At 34.1% G+C, this 20,169-nt stretch overlaps 2 protein-coding genes and 1 long non-coding RNA gene across 7 annotated transcripts; 2 read left to right on the top strand and 1 right to left on the bottom strand.

The window, feature by feature from the left end:
* Positions 1 to 1,573: 1,573 nt before the first annotated feature.
* LOC136346437 (uncharacterized) lies at positions 1,574 to 7,510 on the top strand. 5 transcript variants are annotated; one of them, XM_066295575.1, is made up of 17 exons: positions 1,574 to 1,837; positions 1,897 to 1,952; positions 2,004 to 2,202; positions 3,280 to 3,543; positions 3,592 to 3,843; positions 3,903 to 4,063; positions 4,200 to 4,281; positions 4,411 to 4,526; positions 4,593 to 4,752; positions 4,804 to 4,955; positions 5,011 to 5,178; positions 5,239 to 5,338; positions 5,389 to 5,754; positions 5,812 to 6,039; positions 6,095 to 6,460; positions 6,516 to 6,662; positions 6,716 to 7,510. In XM_066295575.1, exons 1-17 carry the CDS (start codon positions 1,627 to 1,629, stop codon positions 7,414 to 7,416), a joined length of 3,729 nt encoding a protein of 1,242 aa, XP_066151672.1. In that variant the 5' UTR covers positions 1,574 to 1,626; the 3' UTR covers positions 7,417 to 7,510. The 5 variants fall into 5 exon arrangements, with proteins under 5 accessions (XP_066151672.1, XP_066151675.1, XP_066151676.1 ...); XM_066295578.1 differs by having other exon boundaries at positions 6,519 to 6,662; XM_066295579.1 differs by having other exon boundaries at positions 5,239 to 5,320.
* Positions 7,511 to 7,889: 379 nt separating this feature from the next.
* Positions 7,890 to 20,158, top strand: Wdr81 (WD repeat domain 81). Its single transcript, XM_066295826.1, has 32 exons — positions 7,890 to 8,174; positions 8,765 to 9,059; positions 9,112 to 9,352; positions 9,404 to 9,623; positions 9,676 to 9,845; positions 9,899 to 10,059; positions 10,110 to 10,293; positions 10,344 to 10,506; positions 10,559 to 10,638; positions 10,691 to 10,860; positions 11,117 to 11,216; positions 11,399 to 11,530; positions 11,585 to 11,805; positions 11,866 to 12,022; positions 12,082 to 12,499; positions 12,555 to 12,763; positions 12,814 to 13,011; positions 15,020 to 15,211; positions 15,261 to 15,412; positions 15,468 to 15,576; positions 15,630 to 15,849; positions 15,902 to 16,116; positions 16,173 to 16,348; positions 16,398 to 16,625; positions 16,673 to 16,808; positions 17,342 to 17,620; positions 17,679 to 17,876; positions 17,937 to 18,133; positions 18,187 to 18,387; positions 18,536 to 18,694; positions 18,750 to 18,847; positions 18,970 to 20,158. Exons 1-32 carry the CDS (start codon positions 8,074 to 8,076, stop codon positions 19,202 to 19,204), a joined length of 6,015 nt encoding a protein of 2,004 aa, XP_066151923.1. The 5' UTR covers positions 7,890 to 8,073; the 3' UTR covers positions 19,205 to 20,158.
* On the bottom strand, positions 13,644 to 14,472 carry LOC136346574 (uncharacterized). Its single transcript, XR_010733323.1, has 2 exons — positions 14,274 to 14,472; positions 13,644 to 14,198 (listed from the first exon to the last, which is right to left on the bottom strand). It is a non-coding gene; the product is annotated as an uncharacterized lncRNA (long non-coding RNA).
* Positions 20,159 to 20,169: the final 11 nt, after the last annotated feature.

A 20,169-nucleotide genomic window follows, 5' to 3' on the forward strand; every position in this document is an offset into this window, starting at 1 on the left:
AGCTCCAAAGATTTCCCTAGAGATTTTCCGAAAATAGAGCTACACATTCTGGAAACTTTACACGTTAATATGTGAAATATATCCATCACAACTCGAGGAAAAATAGACATTCGTATCAAAAATAGGGAGAAAGTTTTCGAAAAGTTTCATGGATGTGCATCAGGAGTGGAATTAATTGGGTAATATGCAAGGTGTGCTTGAACGACTCGGAAAACTAGTAAAAGAAACATATTACTTTTAATCGAATTTCTAGATCTTTCGAAGACACCCTGCGGATATTTTTAAATGTAGCAGTACCACCAAAGGCAACTACTTATTTTTCTTTCCTCCCTTAGAGCCTAGTTACCTGAAGAATATCCTGCCTCCTTACCCACTGCCCTAATCTCAGCGACAGTCTCCAATATCATCCCCTTGGCCCTTGTACCCCTGATTTATCGTCGACTTTTCATCATTACGTCTTCAACCATCTGATCAGAGTCTTTCCCCTCACTGACATTCCCCCCTCTCCGATACGTGCCTCTGAAAATCCCCACTCTCAATTTAAGGGATGATGTCTACGACACGACCGTCGCTTTTACCTATAGAGGGTTCATCAAAATTTTGTCTCCGGGTTAGCGCTCTATTCTCTTTTATAATTGATTAAATTAAAACTAATTAACTCGGTTCACCGCAATTTTTTTGGTGTTGCCAACGTGTACAACGCAGGGTATTAATTAAATATGTTGACAAACTCTAGGGAATCGTTTTATGAAAAAAAAGTTTGTATGAAACTGACTCCGCAGTTAAGGGGCGCGACCATAAAAAAATATCACCGAGAAGATTTTCAGAGTGTCATGATCATTTGCGCGCGTGATATATCCTGTATATCCTCCAGAGTAAAAAACAGTTTGTCAACATATTGTGTTGATGTGAATTTTGTGTCTTAAAATGAATTGAAGATTTGTTAACGAGGACTTGTCTATAGGTACTCAATTGTCATGCTGTATAGTGCCATTTCGATCATTTTTTAAAGTTAATTATTAAGTGTGAGATGGCCCTTAATAATTAAAACCTCCCAACTCTACTCATCAGGAGGTTTGAAAGGACGTTCCCATCCCTAGATAAAATTGTCAGGAGGTTGATATATGATTTCTCATTAATGGGTTACATTTGCATATTTTCACAAAATCACGACGATACAAATTTATCCACAATGAACTATAAATGGAAATTCGAGGAAAAACCTGCGCATGTCACCTTAACACCCCCTCTACAGGAATTTCCTTCTACTACATAAAATAAAGCATGTTGTCGATAACATGTCTAGGGTGGCTTGCGCAATGTTGAAAGTGAGGTGGTGTTTTCCCTACACCATTGCCACTAGTATCTATTTTCCTGAATTTCATTCTCCGCTGCTGCCAAATTTCCAAGCTAAAAAGATTCGCAATAGCTTATAGCAAACTTTTGCTATTTTGCATACTATAAACTGCTATAATCAATGTTTCGCATAAATTGCTGTTTTAGCGGATTTTAATAAATGACCGTGTTGGAAATTTCTAATGAATTGGCACTATTCTGACACAATTTTGCAGTAAAGAAGTTTAAATTTAGTTTACGCGTAGATTGAACAAGGAACGTTGAAGTAAAATGAATATTGCGAAAGAGTTTGCAGTATTATTCATATTTTGTATTTCCTCACTTTGCGCAAAAGATAATTCTATAGCGAAAGAGAAACATTTACTAGATGATAGTTTGAAAATTTTGAGGAAAGACTTCAATCAGCTGATAGGGAATGTTGAGGATTTCGTGGGGGATTTTGTTGTGCAGATCGAGGAGGCATCGAAGGTGGCGGCATCTGGTGATTTTGAGAATATTTTAACCATCCTAAAGTAACAAATCATCAATTATCTTTTACAGTCTATACAGACGACGATTACAACTGGCAAGATTCGAAATTAACAACCTCAAAACATGTGAGTATCCAAAATAGCACAAGACCACCAATGCCGCTTTACCCATCGTAGGAAACGACCACTCGTCATTCTTTTCAGTCCAATGACCAAACAGTCCCTTCAACAGTGGACCTAATTTCCAACGAAATTGAATCACGAAAAAAGAGATCTTCACAAGATCTTCATAATTTTGAGGACCAAAAGCACAGTATTGAGAGAAGAGTTCTGATGCCCACCAAACCTCCACCCCTCGCTTATCAGGAATTTTTAGGTAATTTATCATATACACTGTATATGAAACGTCCGGCAACCATGAGATATCTCGAAATTTATACAAATTCTTAAAAAATACCTTATATAAAAATTTAAAGAGTATTAAAATTCTACCATTCTGCGGTATTCTAAAATATACAAGGTGCTTCACAAAGTACCAGTAAATTGAAATTACTTTTTTTCTTATCTAATAGCACACTTTTTATGATTGATTCACCATCGTATTCTAAACACATAATGGCCAACTCTAGCGATTCAGCAGCAATTGCAGATATAAAGAAAATCAAACGAACTTATTTTTATTTGATTAAGTGCTCAAAATGTGCAGATGCGACAAATCTGATGATTTGGAAAGACCTTCTAAGTGACATTAATAAGGGTGATAACAGCTAGTTGTTTTTTTTTGTCTAATCTGTCTGGTAGTCAGCTTGCTTATTATGCAGCTTGGATAGGATATTGAGGTGAAATAGAATGGCCCCCTAGATCGCCGGATTTGACGCCTTTGAACTATTTTCTACGGGGCCACTTGAAAAGTAAGGTGTATGCCACGAAACCGGCACATTTAAATCAGTTAAGAAGAAATATCACTAATAAATAGGGTTTCACTACTATTAAAATGTTGGAACATGTTATTGAGAAATTCTGTTACAATTTAGCTCATTATGAAGCAGCTCATGAGACACATTTTGAACACTTCCTTCAATAAAAAATAAGTCCATTAACATAAGAACAATTTCCTTTTTTTCTTTACTTCTAAAATAGCTGCTGAACAGCTAAAGTTAGCAATAAGATTTGTTACGTGAAATGTATTCAAAATGCGAGAGTGAATCAGAAAATTTCATAAAAATTTGTTATATTATATAAGAAAAAACATAACTTCAATTCACTGTTACTTTGCGACGCACTGTATATAATTCTGAAGAAAGAAGAATAGTAGAATTTTTCAACTCTTAATGTTCATAATGGGTATTTCTCAATTAATTGTATATTTTTCGAGATATTTGTTGGGGGACTTTTCATATACAGTGTATACACCCGATGTGTATTGAATTTTAATTGTTATGATTTATCATAGGATCTCAGCAAGAATCTACGGACACAACTGCTGAAGGCAAAATATGCAAAACTGCTACAGCTACGAATTTGGAGCAACAACAATTTGAAGAATTGAAACAAGAAGTTCGGAAGTTGAGCGATTTGGTGCAGCTGTTGAAAGATCAACAACTGTTGATTAAAACTATGGATGAACGTAACTTGAACTCCAAGAATATCGATGGGAATGTGGCGAAAAACCATTTTTTCCCTCAAGGCTTGGAACAGTTTGAGAAGCATAAAAATGGTACAAAGGCGTGTAATTCAAATATGTAAATAATTCATTTATTTTTAGAAGAACTTTACAGCGTTGATGATACAAAGCTAAAGGCGATAGAAAAAAGCTTAAAAACAACTGAAGAAAACTTGAAAACAACCAATGAGTTGCTGAAAACTGAAATAGAAAAAGAGAAAATGCTTGAAAAGGAGCTGAAGAAGCAGAGCAGTGAATTAAAGTTTATTAAAGTGATGATGGAGCACATCTATGACAGTAATAACAACAAAAAGAAGATCGATGTAAATGATTCTCAGAAACGACTTTTTGATGGTGATACTTTCTTTTTAATCGTAGAAAATATTAACTAATATTTTTATTGAAAAATGTAGATGTAGATTCGATTGTTGGAGCTACACGGATGCCCAACTTCTACCCTTTAAGGTCATATCCTTTATATGATATTGGTGCAAATAAGGGCGAGAATAGAGATAGTAAATTTGTGAAGAGTTTAATGCCCCGACAAATATTTCAAATTGATGTGCAAAATGATGTAAGTAAGATCTTAATAGCCAGTTTTTCCAGTTTCAGTTCTTGGAACTAAAGAATGTCTAGGAGACACAGTAGAGTTCAATTTATCACAAATATTAATTTTATTTAACGTGTTTTGTTTGTGTTTTTTTCAATAGACTTTCTCAAAACCCGATGTCGAAACGACTACTATAAAGCCAGCAACTGTTGAGGAAGCTACTGAAGACATTGAAAAAGAGAGTAAGTAATTGATCCGAAATAGCATAGGAAAACGATATATCTCTTCTTGAGGAGTTTAAATATCGTGCGTTGGAGAAACAAACACGAAATTCTCCATGAAACATATTTATGTATGTATAACTATTTTAGTCGAAGAGAGTGCCTTCAAGAAATATCTCTGGAAAGAAGAGAACGAGATTCTCAGGGACAAAACCATCAATGCTCTTATAAATATAACGAAATATGACCCTGAACGATTCAATATGGTATAACTAAATATTATAAAATATATACAACCCTACCCCCAAACTACCAAATTCCATTCCCTTTAGTTTAACTTCAAAAACAGAACGGATGTTCCAACTACCGGAAACCATTTCTTGCGAAGATCCTCAGGATTTATTCCTTCAACCCGTGCTAGTGCTAAGAGCAGAAAAAGTGACGATTTAGATTTAAAACTGAAGCTAATCGATTTATTAACGACTAATGAAGGCAAGGACAGAAGCACTTAAAACACATTTTTTTTAATCATTTTTATTTTAGCAAAAACTATTGATAACGTGAGCAACAACGACAGGCAAACGGAGGAAGTTCTGAAATCCCTGCTAAAACCTCAAAAGAAGTCTGATGATGAGGTTACCCTGGAGGTGTTAAAATCTTTAATTGATCGAAACAAGCAAAAGCAGAAAAATGAGGTATAAATTGCTGCAATATTCCGTTTTCAACGGATTATAATAGTAAAGTTTTCAGGATACCTTAAGGAGATTGATGCAAAGTTTGAATAAACCTGAAAGCAAAATCGAAGATTCAGACATTGAAAGCGAATTAAAGCAATTGCAAAAGGTCATCAACCAGCTGAAGCCTAAAGATGACTTGGGATCTTTTGATATAGGGAATGATGGGAGACAAGATTTTCAGGTGAATTATTTCCTTGTACATGTTTGAGAGTATCTAAATTTGTATGGGAATTTTATTTAGTCCATGCTAAGTCAGATCATCAGTCAGAACCCTGCTGGAAGTATAAATTCTGGACCAGGAATACCCCCTCAACCTTCTTTAGGTACGAGCAATATTTTAGGTAAAAATATTGCATGCGACTGGTTTGAGAAACAAACATTTAATTTGCAGGACAAAATACATTGATTCTTCCTCAAAACCGGCCTCAAATTCAAAGTTATTCATATTTGAATGCATTAAAACCAAACCTTTATTACCCATACGCAGCTGATTCTAAAACTTACAATGGAAACTCATACAACTCCTACCAATACAACCCTTATCAAAACACACCTGTTGGGTATGACTACGGTTATGCCCCTCCACCAATATATTCTCCAATCTCCAGCTCCTATTTGCCTTATTCATACCTCCCTAGCAACCCTCTAAACAATTATTACCCAAATAGCAATGCATATTCAGGAAAACCTCCCCAAGAAGCTGCTTCTTTAGACTATTCTGGAAACAATTTTTTTCAGTTTTCAGGACCTAATCCAGGCAAGTTCGCTAGGCAAATACCAGAAATTTTTTAAAAATAATAATTATTATTGTTAGAATATAACTACGGCTCAAAAAGTGCTACTCAAACAAACCTGGGTCAATCATATGCTCCTTCACAAACACTTACTGACGACTATAAGTACGGAGTGATTTCAGACCTCACTCGGCAAATTCAGAATTTGGAGAGTACAATTGCTGGACTGAGAAACGGCGATTATTCTCAGAATTATGAAGACAAGACTGCTATTGCTTCTTTAGAACAGAGAATATATGACCTCAAAGGTAAATACCTGTACAATTTGTAAACAATTTTTTGTACAAATTCGTCTCTCTTTAGGTGTAATCAACAGCCTAAACTCACCGCAACCATACGCACCTTCTCTTTCTCCACCATATCAACAATCCGAAAGAACGCTTTATGTAACTCCGCCGCTACCATCTCCAATCGAAGCTGCGCCTCAATCCTCACCTCCAGTGTATAGACCACCTCAACAACCAATACCTGAACCATCGAGGCCAAATTACGCCTATCAACCATCATCAGTTCTTGCACAACCCTCTTCGAACCCTTATCAACCTCCTAAACCAAGTGATCCTCGACCACCCTATCAATCCAAGGAAGTTGCAAAAGATGGATTAAGAAGTGCCACAAGTAAAAGGCTGAAGAGGCAAATTGCTGGTGCAGCTTCGTCGGGAGAAGACGGTGAGTAAAACTGTTTAATGTTCAAGGAAAATTGTTACAGATTTAGTGTTTTTAGGAGTCGGTGGTTCTTTCAATGAAATTGCGAATGTTTTTAAACAATATATTAACGAACCAAAAATAACGAGTTTAAGGAAGGTTGATGAACGATCGAGCACTTTGGACAATCTTCAGCAGACCTTGGACAACTTAAAATTGCAGTTAGGTAGGCTGGAGTAGATCCCAAACACTTTTCACTGAAAAATTTGAATTTTGCAGGATCGGAAAAATCATCGGAACGGTCTTTGAGTAACTTAATTAACCCTGCTTCATCAGCCTATTACGTCAATAGTCTCTATGATAGTCATCAGACTTACATACCTCATAGTAATACGAATGATATGTTTAGTGAAGTTATTGTGAAAATAGTGGAAAAAATTTTTGCTTCTCTGCCGGAAGCTTTAAAACGGGTGTCCGGTAATTTGTTGAGTGATATTGGAAACTCCTATGGAGACTATAATAGTCCTCTGCAGAATGTATTGAGAAATTTAGGGTCGTTTGGGCAAATTCCATTGGTTCTGATTAAAATCCTCGAATCTGTTGGAGATATTATCAAATATTTAAAGAAAAATAAGTTTTTTAGGGAGTTTTTACTACCAGGGTTAATTTTAGGACTGATAGGAGGGGCGATATTGTTTCTTATCTATTTTTTACAGTCAGATGAAGAGCCCTATGGCTATATTAGCTATCACAGCGACAATTATCAAGATTTTCCAAAATATCAGCCTAATCACTATGTCAGCGGCCCACCGAATTCGAACACTGGGTATGATAATTATTATGTAAAAAAATACAAATCGGCCAACGATTACAGTAGTGATTATAATAATGATAGAAGTTCTCACATCATGCCGGTTAATGATTTTAAGCGGAATATGCCATTATTTGGCTTCTCTAGGGGTTACTACGAAAACGTTTAAATTTATTATTAATAATTACTTTCTGTAACAAAGACTGTTTTTTCTTTTTGTGAGCACTTTATGTCTGTTTTCACAATATATTTTTTTATCTTGCGCGTGATAAACTGGTTTTATTTAAATTAGTATTAGTGCCAATTGTGGTCAAACAATTTAAACCTTTAAAGAAATTACTTTGAAATTTATAAAAATACGTCATATTAGAGTTGTCAACTTTAATAACTAATTTAAATGTATTAGAAATAATAAAAATAAATTAATAAAAAAGAATCTATATATCCAATTGATTTGAAAATCTTAGTCACGTCACGCAGTGTTCATGAACGATGGATCTATTCCAGATTTCAAATGTATATTCTGTCCTTATTTAATAAACAGTAGTCGATAAAAATAGAAATACGAGGCACGTCCAAAATATATGACATTGTATTCTCCACAGAAACAGCTGATTACTGATATTCACATTTCATCGAAGCGTTAGATATCAGGGTTATGTTTATATTTGCTTTATTCCAAACAACAAGGATTCTTTAAAATATAAATTAATACTCTCAGGTTTTTAAGTTGGATAATTTTAATTATAACACTGTGATACCTATTGTTAAGGGTTTAGAATCATGTAGAAAAGTACAGGGCTCTTCGGACGGCAGGGAAATAAGAATGGAACCTGTGTTTGAGGAATTGGGAGTTCCTCCTAAATACTTAAAAAGAACAACCAAAGAGAACAGATATATTGGTCTTGTTCATCGATTATGGCTTAAGTAAGTCTTTTTAAATGGATACTACTCATTTATGCTAGGAGTAAGTAGTTTAAAAGTCTAAACTGCATAGAATTCACAAGATGTCAGTGAATACTACTTAATGGTATTTTCAATTAAATGCTACTTTGGTGTAAAGAAAGGAATTCAGCTTATTAATATACTATTCTTATAAAGCAAAACGGCTAATTAATGTTTTATTTGGCAAAATCAAAGTAAAGTCATTAATAGATTGGATTTCATTCATATCCCATCATCCATATATCATTTAGTTTTTGTTTCATTTATGTTATTTTTGCTTTATTGCTTATGTTATACATTAGATGCTCAATAAAACCTTTGAAACTAATATCTGACATTTTATGTGTACTGAACATTAAGCAATCTTTCATACAAGTACTCCTCGCTGCATCTAATAATTTATGATTACACCAATCTACATTATTTGATTGTAACATATTTTAGATTGTGACATAGTATGATATTGGTATTTCTTTATGAAACTATTTAGCCTGAGTATCAGTACAACAAGGAAGTCCATGACTTTTTTATAGTGTACATTTTTACTCTCATTTTCATTAATTAATTTTTAGATCACTCTTTAAACACCTACGTGTCATAGATTTCATCGAAAAACCAAGACTAGATGCTTGGCAAACCACTGATGAACCAATCTTACCATGGCTAAAAATATTTATAACTGTTTTTAAAAAGAAAAACTTGAAAGTGGTTCCATTGCCTAGAATAAGGCCTAATGTGATCAGTGAAGACAGTCCTCTTTTATTCCCTCAACTAATGCAATATGTTTCTCAAAGTAATTATAAGAACCTTTGGAAGGAGGCTTATAAAAAGTATGGTGAAGATCTAGAAGTGACTAAAGATATTCAGGTAAGCCCATTGCAGAAATCTCAAAGTAAAAATGACAATGTGTTTTTATTAGGTCACATTAATAGACTACAATGAGGCTCTGAGAGAAGTAATCTTGAGAATGTATGGATGCCTCATAGTGAATACTTTGGATCCAACATTAAATATGGATAGTTCAAGAGACTTTGATATTCACCTTAATGTGTTGCCTACTTTTTGCGCAGTAGAAACTCTTAATGCAATTTTCCTTTTACACATTCCATATTTGGAACATAATTTGTCAGATTGTGTTACTTTTAGTCCTGCAATGTTAGGTAGTAAATTCCTTTAACTATTACTCTAAAAAAAAAAAACCTATGTTTTAGATAAGTGCTACTCAAAACCTCTTTTTATTATTTATCAGTTAATTCAACTACTAAAGTCTCTTCATGATCGAAGTTTGACTTTAGGTGATATAAGTTTAAATGATATCTATCTGACTGAAGATTTGTGGATTTACGTATGTCCACAAGTCAGTTCTAATCTCTATGTACAAGACTTGCCAAAAACTGATATCAGTAAATATTCCAGTGTTAGAGATTGCAGGTAAGTTTTTACATAAAAACAACTTTTCTATTGGGTGACGATAAATTTTCAGGAAATATGGTCATAAATTTGAAAGCAATGCAAAAAAATGTGAATACTGTGGCGCAAAAACTTTTGATAAAGTCCAAATTACTACTGAAAGTCTAAAGGAGCTTTGTCAATTATGGGTTGATAGGAAGATTTCTAATTTTACATACATTTCCGCATTAAATAAATTTTCAGGTTCTACCAATTTGATTTTTATTAACTTTTTTTCTAAAAATTGTTACTTTAAGGGAGAAAACTTGGTGACCCAAATTGTCACCACGTATTTCCTTGGGTCACTGACTTTGCCTCAAGATGCGGAAAAAATTGGAGAGACTTGAAAAAATCTAAATACAGATTAAATAAAGGAGATAGACAGTTAGATCTAACATATGATCATTCTCACACTCAAGTGAATTTTTCAAGACTTTCTTAGCAAAAGTGTAAAATATAAATTTCCAGGTTCCTCATCATGTCTCAGATGTTCTTTCTTCTATAACATATTATGTGTATATGGCTCGTCGCACTCCAAAAGCAGTATTATGTAAAAACGTACGTACTGTGTGGGTACCTGCAGAATACCCCAGTTCAATTCAGAGAATGCAGGAATGGACGCCTGATGAATGTGTTCCAGAATTTTTTATTGGTAAAAAAATTGACATAAATATTGATAATTTAGGACAACATTTTTCATAGATCCTTCGGTGTTTCGAAGTATACATGATGATCTTGATGACCTAGAAGTGCCCTCTTGGGCTTTAAGCCCTGAGGATTTTGTTGAAAAGCATAGAGAGGCTTTGGAAAGCGATCATGTGTCTGAAAGACTGCATCATTGGATTGATCTCACGTTCGGATATAAGTAAGCTTTATAGAGTTATTTATTGGAGGATGATTTAATTATTTCCTATCAGATTATCAGGATCTGCAGCAATAAAAGCAAAAAATGTTTGTCTTCAATTGGCAGATGAACATAACTATTTAACAAAATCAGGTAGGATGGCGATCGTTGTAATGATAAATAATGATAAATTTAATAATTGAAGGTATTGTTCAGTTGTTTTCTCAACCTCATCCTCCTAGAGCAATAATTTCGCCCTATTGGGGAAAAACGCCCCCAAAAGTGCACAATTCTACCTCAACAAAACAAAGATCTAGAGATCGAAGCAATCCTTCTGCAAGCAATACTTTAGAAGTAAATAAGAGCGATGACGACGTAAGTTGCATATGATATGTGATTATAGTTAGTTTGTAGTAGAAAATTGGGTATTTTCTTATGATTATATCACAGGAGAAAGGATAGAAAAGTTATGGAGAGAATAAAAACATTTTCAGTTAGTTTGAACTTAGAATAATGTACATTTCCAGGGCATCAACTATCTTTATTTGTGTTTACAGCATGATTTCTAAATAAAATAAATAAAAAAATGATTTTGTTCGATTTAATAACTAGAGAGTGTGGTTAATTGCAGGAAAATCTGGATGGTAACTTAGGGTGGAATACCAATTGGTCACCTATAGGTTTATCTAAAATTTTGTCTAGGAGTAGGTCATCGTTACATGAGGAACCTGGTAAGCAACATTGTGACAGTGTTTTTTAAGCGTATTTATTTTATAGAAAAATTGTCACCTTTAAAATATCTTGATTAAGGTTTACTTCTAAAATTAGTAATAATTAAAATCTTTAAGAACAGGTTTTTCTTAACTTTCTGTAAATTTTTGTTTCTGTCCTTGATTACTTCTCTTTACGACAGCTGTAAAACCCAATAGAAGCCCCAGCGCTACACGAAGCGCCAGTCTAGGCCCTAAGAACCCCACTTTTACCTCCCATGTAACCACTAAACTCAAATCTAATCAGCCTACAGGCCAATCCCCTTTAAATGCTGGTAAGTCTCTGAATTCTCCTACAATAAATATTTAAATAAATAAATAATTCTCAGGTATGATTTGTCTTCCTAAAGATTACAAACCAGAAGGCATGATGGAGTATTTGGAAAAAAGGCAGTCGTTTAGTTCAAAAACATTTCATACCGAAAGCGATAAAAGTTACAAAATTGATGAAAGTTGCAAGGGAAATACTGAAAAAGCTGGTGAACGTTGCTTAGTACAAAATGCCTTCACTAATTTTATTTACGCAGAGAATTTTGATGAAAAATGCCGTGTAAGTCTACAATAAAGCCCTTGATTGTACATGACATTTGAAATCTTAACATTATTTAAGGCTGCAAAAAGTAAAGCAACCAAGTCTTACACGTTTCCAATGGACAACTATAACATAGGTTTTCCAAGCCCTGCCCCAAAGACAAAACTCTCTTCAGGGATTTGCAATTACTCCGAAATAATTTCAGCCAGACGTGTCAAAGAATTACAGGTTTTGGGTACTATTTTTTTGTTCATTGTATTATATTCATTATTAACACTGATAATTCTGTTTTAGGCTGCCTAATAGTAGAACTTTTTTTATCCAAGCCTTTACGAGCTCTAGGATCATCGAACTCTAACTATTCCTCATTTTCTCACCGCTTAAAATCCTGTCTCACAGTGGTGCAAAGCTATCAAAGCAACCTTCCTCCTTGTGTCTCTTATATTGTCAATTTACTATTACAACCCCAAATTCATGATTTCACAAATTTTACCTATCCAGCAATCACCAGTTTAGGTTTACCGCCACCCAGTGCACATTTACTTCTAGAACCGCTACTGCATTGTGTAATACCATTTCCCAAGCCATTCTGGAGCTTATACAAAATCTTTAGTGGTTTAAAAGAGTTCAAAAATGTTACTTTGGAGCTGGATGTGCTGTATCACTTTGATTGTGATGGAAGTAGGTGTGCTGAATATGAGAGTATTGAAAGGTAATTAAGCGTTTAAAGGAGGGATCATGATGTTCTGAGAATTTTTCTTGGGTAGAACAAAAATCCTTTTCGCTCAAAATATAGCTGAATGCAAGGTGAAGATGTGTGCCAAGCAATTGGAGGCTTTCTTCGAGAGTATTAACAGCACTACTGACGCAGAAATAATAAATATATTAGTGCCCCATATTAGAGAACTCATAGAAGATCCTCCAACTTCAGTACTGGCCGCTTGGTACTTGTTTGATCCGGTTTCGAAGATTTTAGGCATGTTTAAAGAAATGATCGTAGAACAGTTGAGAATTGTAATTTTTTAGGACCAAAAAAGTCAGTTTTCGAGCTTCTGGAATCAATTTTAAAGTTGTACGAAAATGAACCTTCAGAAAATTATCAGCCATATAATGGCAAAATAGCAAAAATATACCATCATAGTTTTCTTTTGAGATTGATGGTTAGATTGGGTTTGAAATGTTTTTTAGAAAATTTCGTTACGCCTTTAGTAGAAGCAGTGGGAGGTAAGTAGCTGCAGTTAATATTTTATAAATTTTTAATATATAAATTAACTAATAAATTACGCAAACTGTGAGAGAAATAAATAATTTTGATATTTTAATTTGAATACTTAATATGTATTTCAGACGAAAATTGGATTTTCATTTAAGTATATAAATTGTTTCCTTGGAACTTATGCATAGCTTCACTCTTTTCAATAACGACGTATACAGGATGTTTCTGAAATTATATGTTTGACCAAAAATTCCTGACTCAAAAATAAGGTCTTTGAAGCAAACTTAACTACATCCAATGTGGTTTCGTTTTGCTTCTACAAAGCAGCAAAGTTTTCAAATTAATATCGACTTTGGGCATCGTGTCGGGTTTTTTTTTAATAATCTGCAGCGTTGAATATTTTCTTGCAGAAATTCAACTTTCGTAACGATACAGAAAGCATACACTTTCTTAAAACAGTTAAGCAAGCATAACAAATATCTTGTTCATCGTCGCGCTAGTATTCGAGTGAATCATCTACGAAGTGATATTGGACAACCTGCTCTTTGTAAAGGTACAGCTGAAAGCTCTTAAAAACGATACATGCAATGTTTTTTGATTTTGTACAATGAGGGAAAAGTTATGAATTCAAGGCAGAATCTTCAGTTTGTAAACATACCCCGGAGAAATAAAAAATATATTTCCTATTGTAAAGAGAACATAATCGAAAAAGAAGTCTGACGTTTTTCGAGAACAATACTAATTTAGAATTTCATACAGTATTATATACGTCATGTTCATAATTAATATATATATTTTTGTGTGTCTACAATAAAGATCAATCTACTATTAACATCAATATTTTGTCTTGATCTGTTAAAAACTTAATAATTTAGATGAGTAAAAAATATATGTTATTTTATAAATTTAATTCTCTTACGAACAATAGCTTCAAGCATTGTGTGGTGATCCTGCAATGGCAACTCTTCCTTCACCAAATCGTCCAGAACTTATAATTTTTATAAATAGCATATTTCTGATTTATTCGTGCAACTATTTCCAAGTTTACAATAAATATGTAAACATAATTCTACTTCTCGATTGACCTCCTTAAGACTCTCTTACCATTTATTTTTATATTGGGAACTCGATTAGGTATAACTTTCTTTGGTTCCTTTTACTTCCACAGACATTCTACAAATCAACTAGGATGGCACTATATATTTTTCTCAATTTTTAGTAATTATGTCTTCGATTAACTTTATTTGGATTAAAATTATCTATTTTCTACGTCGCCCTTTAATATTCGCAACAATATGATGATTCGGAATTCGGCGATTTGGATATTTATTACGATAAACTCTGACTCGCATATATTAATTTTTCTCACAGAATCTATATACTCAAAACATATCAATCTTCTCACTGATAGAATAATGTTTCGTTTTAAACGATTAAAAATTAATCAATTTACAATAAACTCAACTACACTCAACAACTACCTTAGTAAACACTATCTGTATATCATATGTGCGGATTATTTATTTTATTGCTGCGCAGAAAACGCAAAATACAATTTTTTAACATTGTTTTCCCAACAATATGAATTGCACGATATCGAAAATAATTTTTTTGTAAAGAAACGGGATGACAGGCGAAAATTTTAAAAGGAACAAAAAAATTTCAATATAAAGTCTAAACCTAGTGTTAGAAAAAATATATAATTCATTCATGCAGGGCGTAACAAAAATACAAACTTTTATTTTCAGACCACGCACTGGCTTTTATATTTCCACGTATTAAAAGAGACATCACTTACGTCAAAATACCCCAATTTATATAAGCGTGTAAAGCATTTAACAATTATTTTCAAAAAATTATATCAAGTTAAAAATTTTGGCGCCCTATAGTAGTAAAACGAAGCCATACTGGATATAGATAAGTTTGCTAAAAATGTCTTATTTGTAGTTCAGGAATTTTTCATCAAGCGTTTTATAGTCATATGTATGCCCCTAAATTTAAATAAAATGTCTGCAGGCTATAAAGACTGCGACAAATTGGATGTCACTCTCCACACTCACCGTGAAAAGATTTACAAGAAAACTTCCCATCTTAAAAACATGGATAACGAAAACATCGAAGATTGCAGTCCTCCAAACACAAACCTTTTGAAAATTCATCCAGTAGAAGTCTTTACTGTACATAAAGACGAGGAAATTTTCGAACTGGGTGGGTAAATATATTCTAGATTTTTTGATTTTAATGTTTTATATTGCAGACGAAGAAAAAGAGTCGGAATATCAAATGAAAAGCCTAATAGAGCACCTGGAATTAAACATTGCGTCCGATTTGCCGTTTAATGCCTCGACTGCTGAGGAAGCTCTAGATGCTACTTTGCAGGAAAATATTGAACAATTGAAAAGTTTGGAAGCAAGTTTTTATTCATGAAATTTTATTCAAAGTTTTTTATGTTTTTTTTCCAAAGGAGTTAAATTTGGACTTAAATGATGACCCTTCAGAGGAAGGTAATTCCACCATTACATCGCCAACAATACCCATTCCAGCTAGCAGTCACAGTAACGTAATGAATATCAGTAAGTAAAGTGTTTTTCAAAGTTGAAGGTGATTTTTAAACCTTGTGGAGCAGGCTGCGAGATTGGAAGTCGGAAATCCGAATCCGATAGTCTCCTGGAGAAAAAATCTTTAACTTCCCAAAACGAGTTTTACCCAGGTTCAGCTGGATTTAGTTCTGAACAGAGACGCTCGTCTACTTCTGGTTCTTCATCGAGGTTAGCTGCAAATTTTAAGAGAAATGAAACTAAAATTTCGGATATGAGCTCAGATTCTATTATTTGGTTGTCACATCGGTGAGGATTTACTACTAATCTACGACATTAGATTATCCAGAAATATTTTTAGCTTGGGCCCAGTGCTTATGGCAAAATACCTCTCTCGAAATTTGCTGAAAATGTTAACTTTATGCTATGTAGGGAAAGAAAATTTGGTCTTTGTCTCCTCAAATGAAGAGGCGGAGGTTAAAGAACGTACCATAAGCGATTTAAGTGTCACTCAAAGCAAAGTTCTTGGGGATGAAAATGCTTATAGGGTTCTAGAGTGTTTGGTCAGCATTACGGGTAATATTATCGTAAAGATAATTATATTTTGATTTTGATAAGCTTCAAAATTGTAGCCCTGTATGGTGAGAAATTGGTTTTATTTCAATACCTGCCCCATATGACTGAACTACTAGCTCTGTGCAAGAAAAAGTTGACTCAAACTCTAGAAGGCGGCCTAATTTCCTGTTTGGCCTTGCTAAAGTATTTAATTCCTTATTTGAGCGACGCCACTCTAATGGATCAGCTACAAGTAGGGCTTAAAATTTACTGTAAAAAATTTAAATAATTATTTCTTTCAGGAAATTTTAACTGGTGTTATACATCCTACCGTACGTTTGCTTGGCTCTACAAAATACCTATTTCCCAATGGTTTTATTGCAAGAAACATTCTTGCTCGCAAGTACGTGGACGCATTATATGTTCTGTCAATTAGAATCGGGTCTGATATGACCAGAAAATATTTAGCTGTACCAGCTCTTCAGAGGTTTTTTTATATTTTTGATAAAGTTCAAGTAAATGGAGAGAAAGTATGGTTGTGTAAAGTGAAAAACATGATTATAGCGTTTGGTTATAGGAAGCATATTCGTTAAAATTGCCTGAAACCAGTGGATTTGTGGATTTTGCAGTAGGAGGAAAACCGATTCCTGTGCCGGTGAGGTTGAAGGATTCGGATTCTTTGGATAGTTTGTCTCCTACCCAAGGTCTTTTAGGTAAATAAGATTTTTAAACAGTGGAAACTGTATTTTTATGTTTTTTTTGAAGTGGTGAGCGTGGAAATTAGTCCGCTTTGAATTAAGTTTACATTCATTGATCAATTTTTCTAAAACTGCTATAGAAAGAATCTACACCTTTTCGGAACTGGTTTGTTTCTAGCATAAAGCTTCTTAAGCGAATATTGGCATAAAAATACAGTCTGAACTGAATTTTTCTTCAATTACTATGTAAGGTCTGTTTTTTATGAATATAAAATAGTCATGTAAGCAAAGGCATGTCACTTGCACGTGATCCATTTAAGATGAAAGTATTGAAAAGGACCGCAGCCAGTCCGCTATTACACTGAAAAAGGTTTTAAAGCAAGTTCAACCCTGTGAAACGCCGACGCACTTGTGAAATATCAATAGTTCAGACGACACACCCAACCACTCAAGCGTTTAGTTTATTTACATAGATATTTTTAATTCGTCAGACATACTATAGATACAAACTTTCTATAAAAATGAACACTAACAGAACCATTTTTCAGAGGAAGAAAACATACAAATCTTGGCCATTGAAGAAATCAAACAGGTCTTCACTCCCCAACTGGCACACATGACTTACCTTCCATTTCTAAACCATATAGGCGTAAACTCAATGGACCTTTCTCTGAAAAATCATTCTAAAATCCGAGAACTTTGCCAAGAATGGGAACATGAAATATTGCAATCCAAACACCTTCAGGCCAAAATGGCCCTGTCCGATTTGGGTCTTGGAAAAACTATGCCTCCTTCCGGTAGCATTGGGAGCAACATTAACGTCATTGGTATTAATATTAATTATTGTGTAGTTGAAATATTACTGAAGGAGGTAAATTTATTTAGGAAATAGAATTGATATCCAAACTGAATGTTCGGAGAGCGTTCCAGCGACAGATTTGCTAAGCTTAGTTAGCAGTAGAATGGAGAATAGTACAAGGCATTTGAGGGGTAATTGGCTGAGTTACTGGGCTCACGAAATAGGCCGGTCTGAGAAAGACTCAACTTTCAATTTCAATCAAATTAAGCTGCAAACTTTTCTGGGTGGGATATCAACAATTGTTAATTTTTTAAATCAACAATCAAACACGTGAATATCTTCAGGGCATACAAGTAGCATTAAAAGCATCTACATTTTGGATAATGAAAATAGTTTCATGTCAGGATCACGTGATAAAACTGTGAAACTCTGGTCGTTGCGAAGTCAAGGAGATGGTACATCTAGTTCGAACTGTCAATGGACTTATGCCGCCCATAAAAAATCAGTTTTGTCTCTAACTTTTGTAGACAGTTTAAGATTAGTAAGACTATAATTGATCGCTTGAAGATAGTAGAAATGAAACTTTGGCTTTAGGTTGCCTCTTCAGATGGAATAGTCCACTTATGGGACCCCTTCATGGGGGCTGTAGTCGGCCAATTGGAATCTCCCAAGTTCTCCCCTGTAAATGTAGTTACAAGCATGCCGTCCCCTTCTAGCTTAATTTTCTCAGCCACCACAGAGGGAACGATCAAAGTTATTGATGCTAGATTAGCTAACTATGTATACGATTTAAAGGTAAGACATTTGAATACTTATTAGTTTTAATCCAAATAAAAAATCAAGACACCTCTTGTAACTGAATTCCGCTCTCCGGCTTAAAAGCATTGAAATAAGTACTGAAGTTGTTTTGCCAAATGTATGAATTTTTTTGTTTTTGCTTCAGATTACGGTGAATCCTTCAGGATTAATTCGCTGCCTTGCAATTGCACCTAATGGAAGTTGGGTGGCCGCCGGTCAGTCCTCAGGAAGTATTACAGTGTTGGACACTCGGACTGGCTTGGTGATGGCTAGTTGGAGGGCACATGAAGGGGAGGTTTTGCAGGTAAACATTATGCTTTAACACTAGCTACTGCAACATTGACGGAAATTAAATATAGTTGAATGCGGTCAACAACAACACAATCCTATCCAGCAGTTTAGATCAAACAATAAGCGTCTGGAATGTTGGCGACGGGAGGTTCAAACATCATATGAGGTATGTTTTTCCACCTCCAAGTATTGTGTCTTAAGAGTCAAATCATCAACCTGCTATTATTTGATTTAATTGGAAATTAGTTTTAAGTTAACAGCTTGGTCCTAGTAAATTTTTCTTTTTAGAGGTGCGACGGAGCCAGCTCATTGTCTTTGTATCTACGAGGGGGAGGAATTAATCAGTGGTACCACTGCTAATAAAGTGGGGGTGCATTCGGAAATTTCGCCTGATGCCGCCTATAGTAGCACCAAATTGAGAAGCGACACTTTTAAGGGATTGTTGACTGCAATGGGGATGTTGCCTCTGAATCGGTTGTTGTTGGTGGGGGCTGATAACGGTCAGATTAGTTTGCTTTGTTAGAGCTTCGAGAAGATGTTTGTCTGTAAATTGTTCGTAAGTTTAGTTGTTATTTTTTGCTTATTTGATAATTTTTGCCCAAATGCCCACAAGGTATCCGGGCATATAAATGACACGAAAACTGGAGTGTATTGTCATTGGTAAAGGTCGAATTGCTTCGCATAACAACTAAAAATTACAAACTCATTAAATAAACTGATTTCCTTATCTTTGCATGAGAATGAATAGTACTAAAATTCTACAAAATATTCTTTAAAAAAATGTTTTTTTATAGTGACATTTTATTTGCGTATTGCTAAAGCTGAATGCCCTATAAGCTGCCTTATTACACTTCTCACTTGTAAAAAATGATTTATAGTTAAAGATAAATTATGGTACTAAAGTTTTGCAAAAAAGACCTTATATCTGTAATGGGCCATATTATTATGATTGAACTAATCTTAATTTAGAAAATATCCTCCTGTGTTTTTCACGTTTCATATATATTATGAAGAGGGTTTAATTACTAGAAAAGACCTAATTTTTTAGCTTCACGTTTCTCTGTGACTACATTATAAACCAATTTATTCTCAAAAAAAATTAATTTTGAAGAAAACGCTTCAAAAAGAGAATATTCTGCAATTTTAAGAACAAGCACCACTTAGCAGCGTGAACGACACAATAACATCTCAAATAGTGGAATATTACTTAAATTCATAGCATAGAGAATTTGGTAGCGATTCCTTTGTTGAAAGCCGTTGTTACAACCTTTTACTTTATTTCTTGTTTCAGCTTTCCCGCTAATAAGTATTATACTCAGCTCCAAAGAGTTATTTATTATTTAGATTCTTGTTGTATTAAACCATAAAATTACATAATACCAGGTGCAATTATTAATTCATTAAAACATTAATTTTAATTTATTTAACCAACGTCAGTAATTCCGTACAGTTTTTGAATAGCAATAACTGATAATGATGAATCGTTAA

Source organism: Euwallacea fornicatus, chromosome 23, assembly GCF_040115645.1.
Source record: "Euwallacea fornicatus isolate EFF26 chromosome 23, ASM4011564v1, whole genome shotgun sequence".
Taxonomy (NCBI): domain Eukaryota; kingdom Metazoa; phylum Arthropoda; class Insecta; order Coleoptera; family Curculionidae; genus Euwallacea; species Euwallacea fornicatus.

Coding starts and splice junctions, on each gene's coding strand:
- LOC136346437 (XM_066295575.1), top strand. CDS start 1,627: ATGAATATTGCGAAAGAGTTTGCAGTATTATTCATATTTTGTATTTCC. Junction 4,282..4,410: donor TGAAGACATTGAAAAAGAGA/GTAAGTAATTGA, acceptor TAACTATTTTAG/TCGAAGAGAGTGCCTTCAAG. Junction 5,755..5,811: donor GTTTTCAGGACCTAATCCAG/GCAAGTTCGCTA, acceptor TATTATTGTTAG/AATATAACTACGGCTCAAAA.
- Wdr81 (XM_066295826.1), top strand. CDS start 8,074: ATGGAACCTGTGTTTGAGGAATTGGGAGTTCCTCCTAAATACTTAAAA. Junction 9,060..9,111: donor AAGTGACTAAAGATATTCAG/GTAAGCCCATTG, acceptor TGTTTTTATTAG/GTCACATTAATAGACTACAA. Junction 18,848..18,969: donor AGGTTCAAACATCATATGAG/GTATGTTTTTCC, acceptor TTTTCTTTTTAG/AGGTGCGACGGAGCCAGCTC.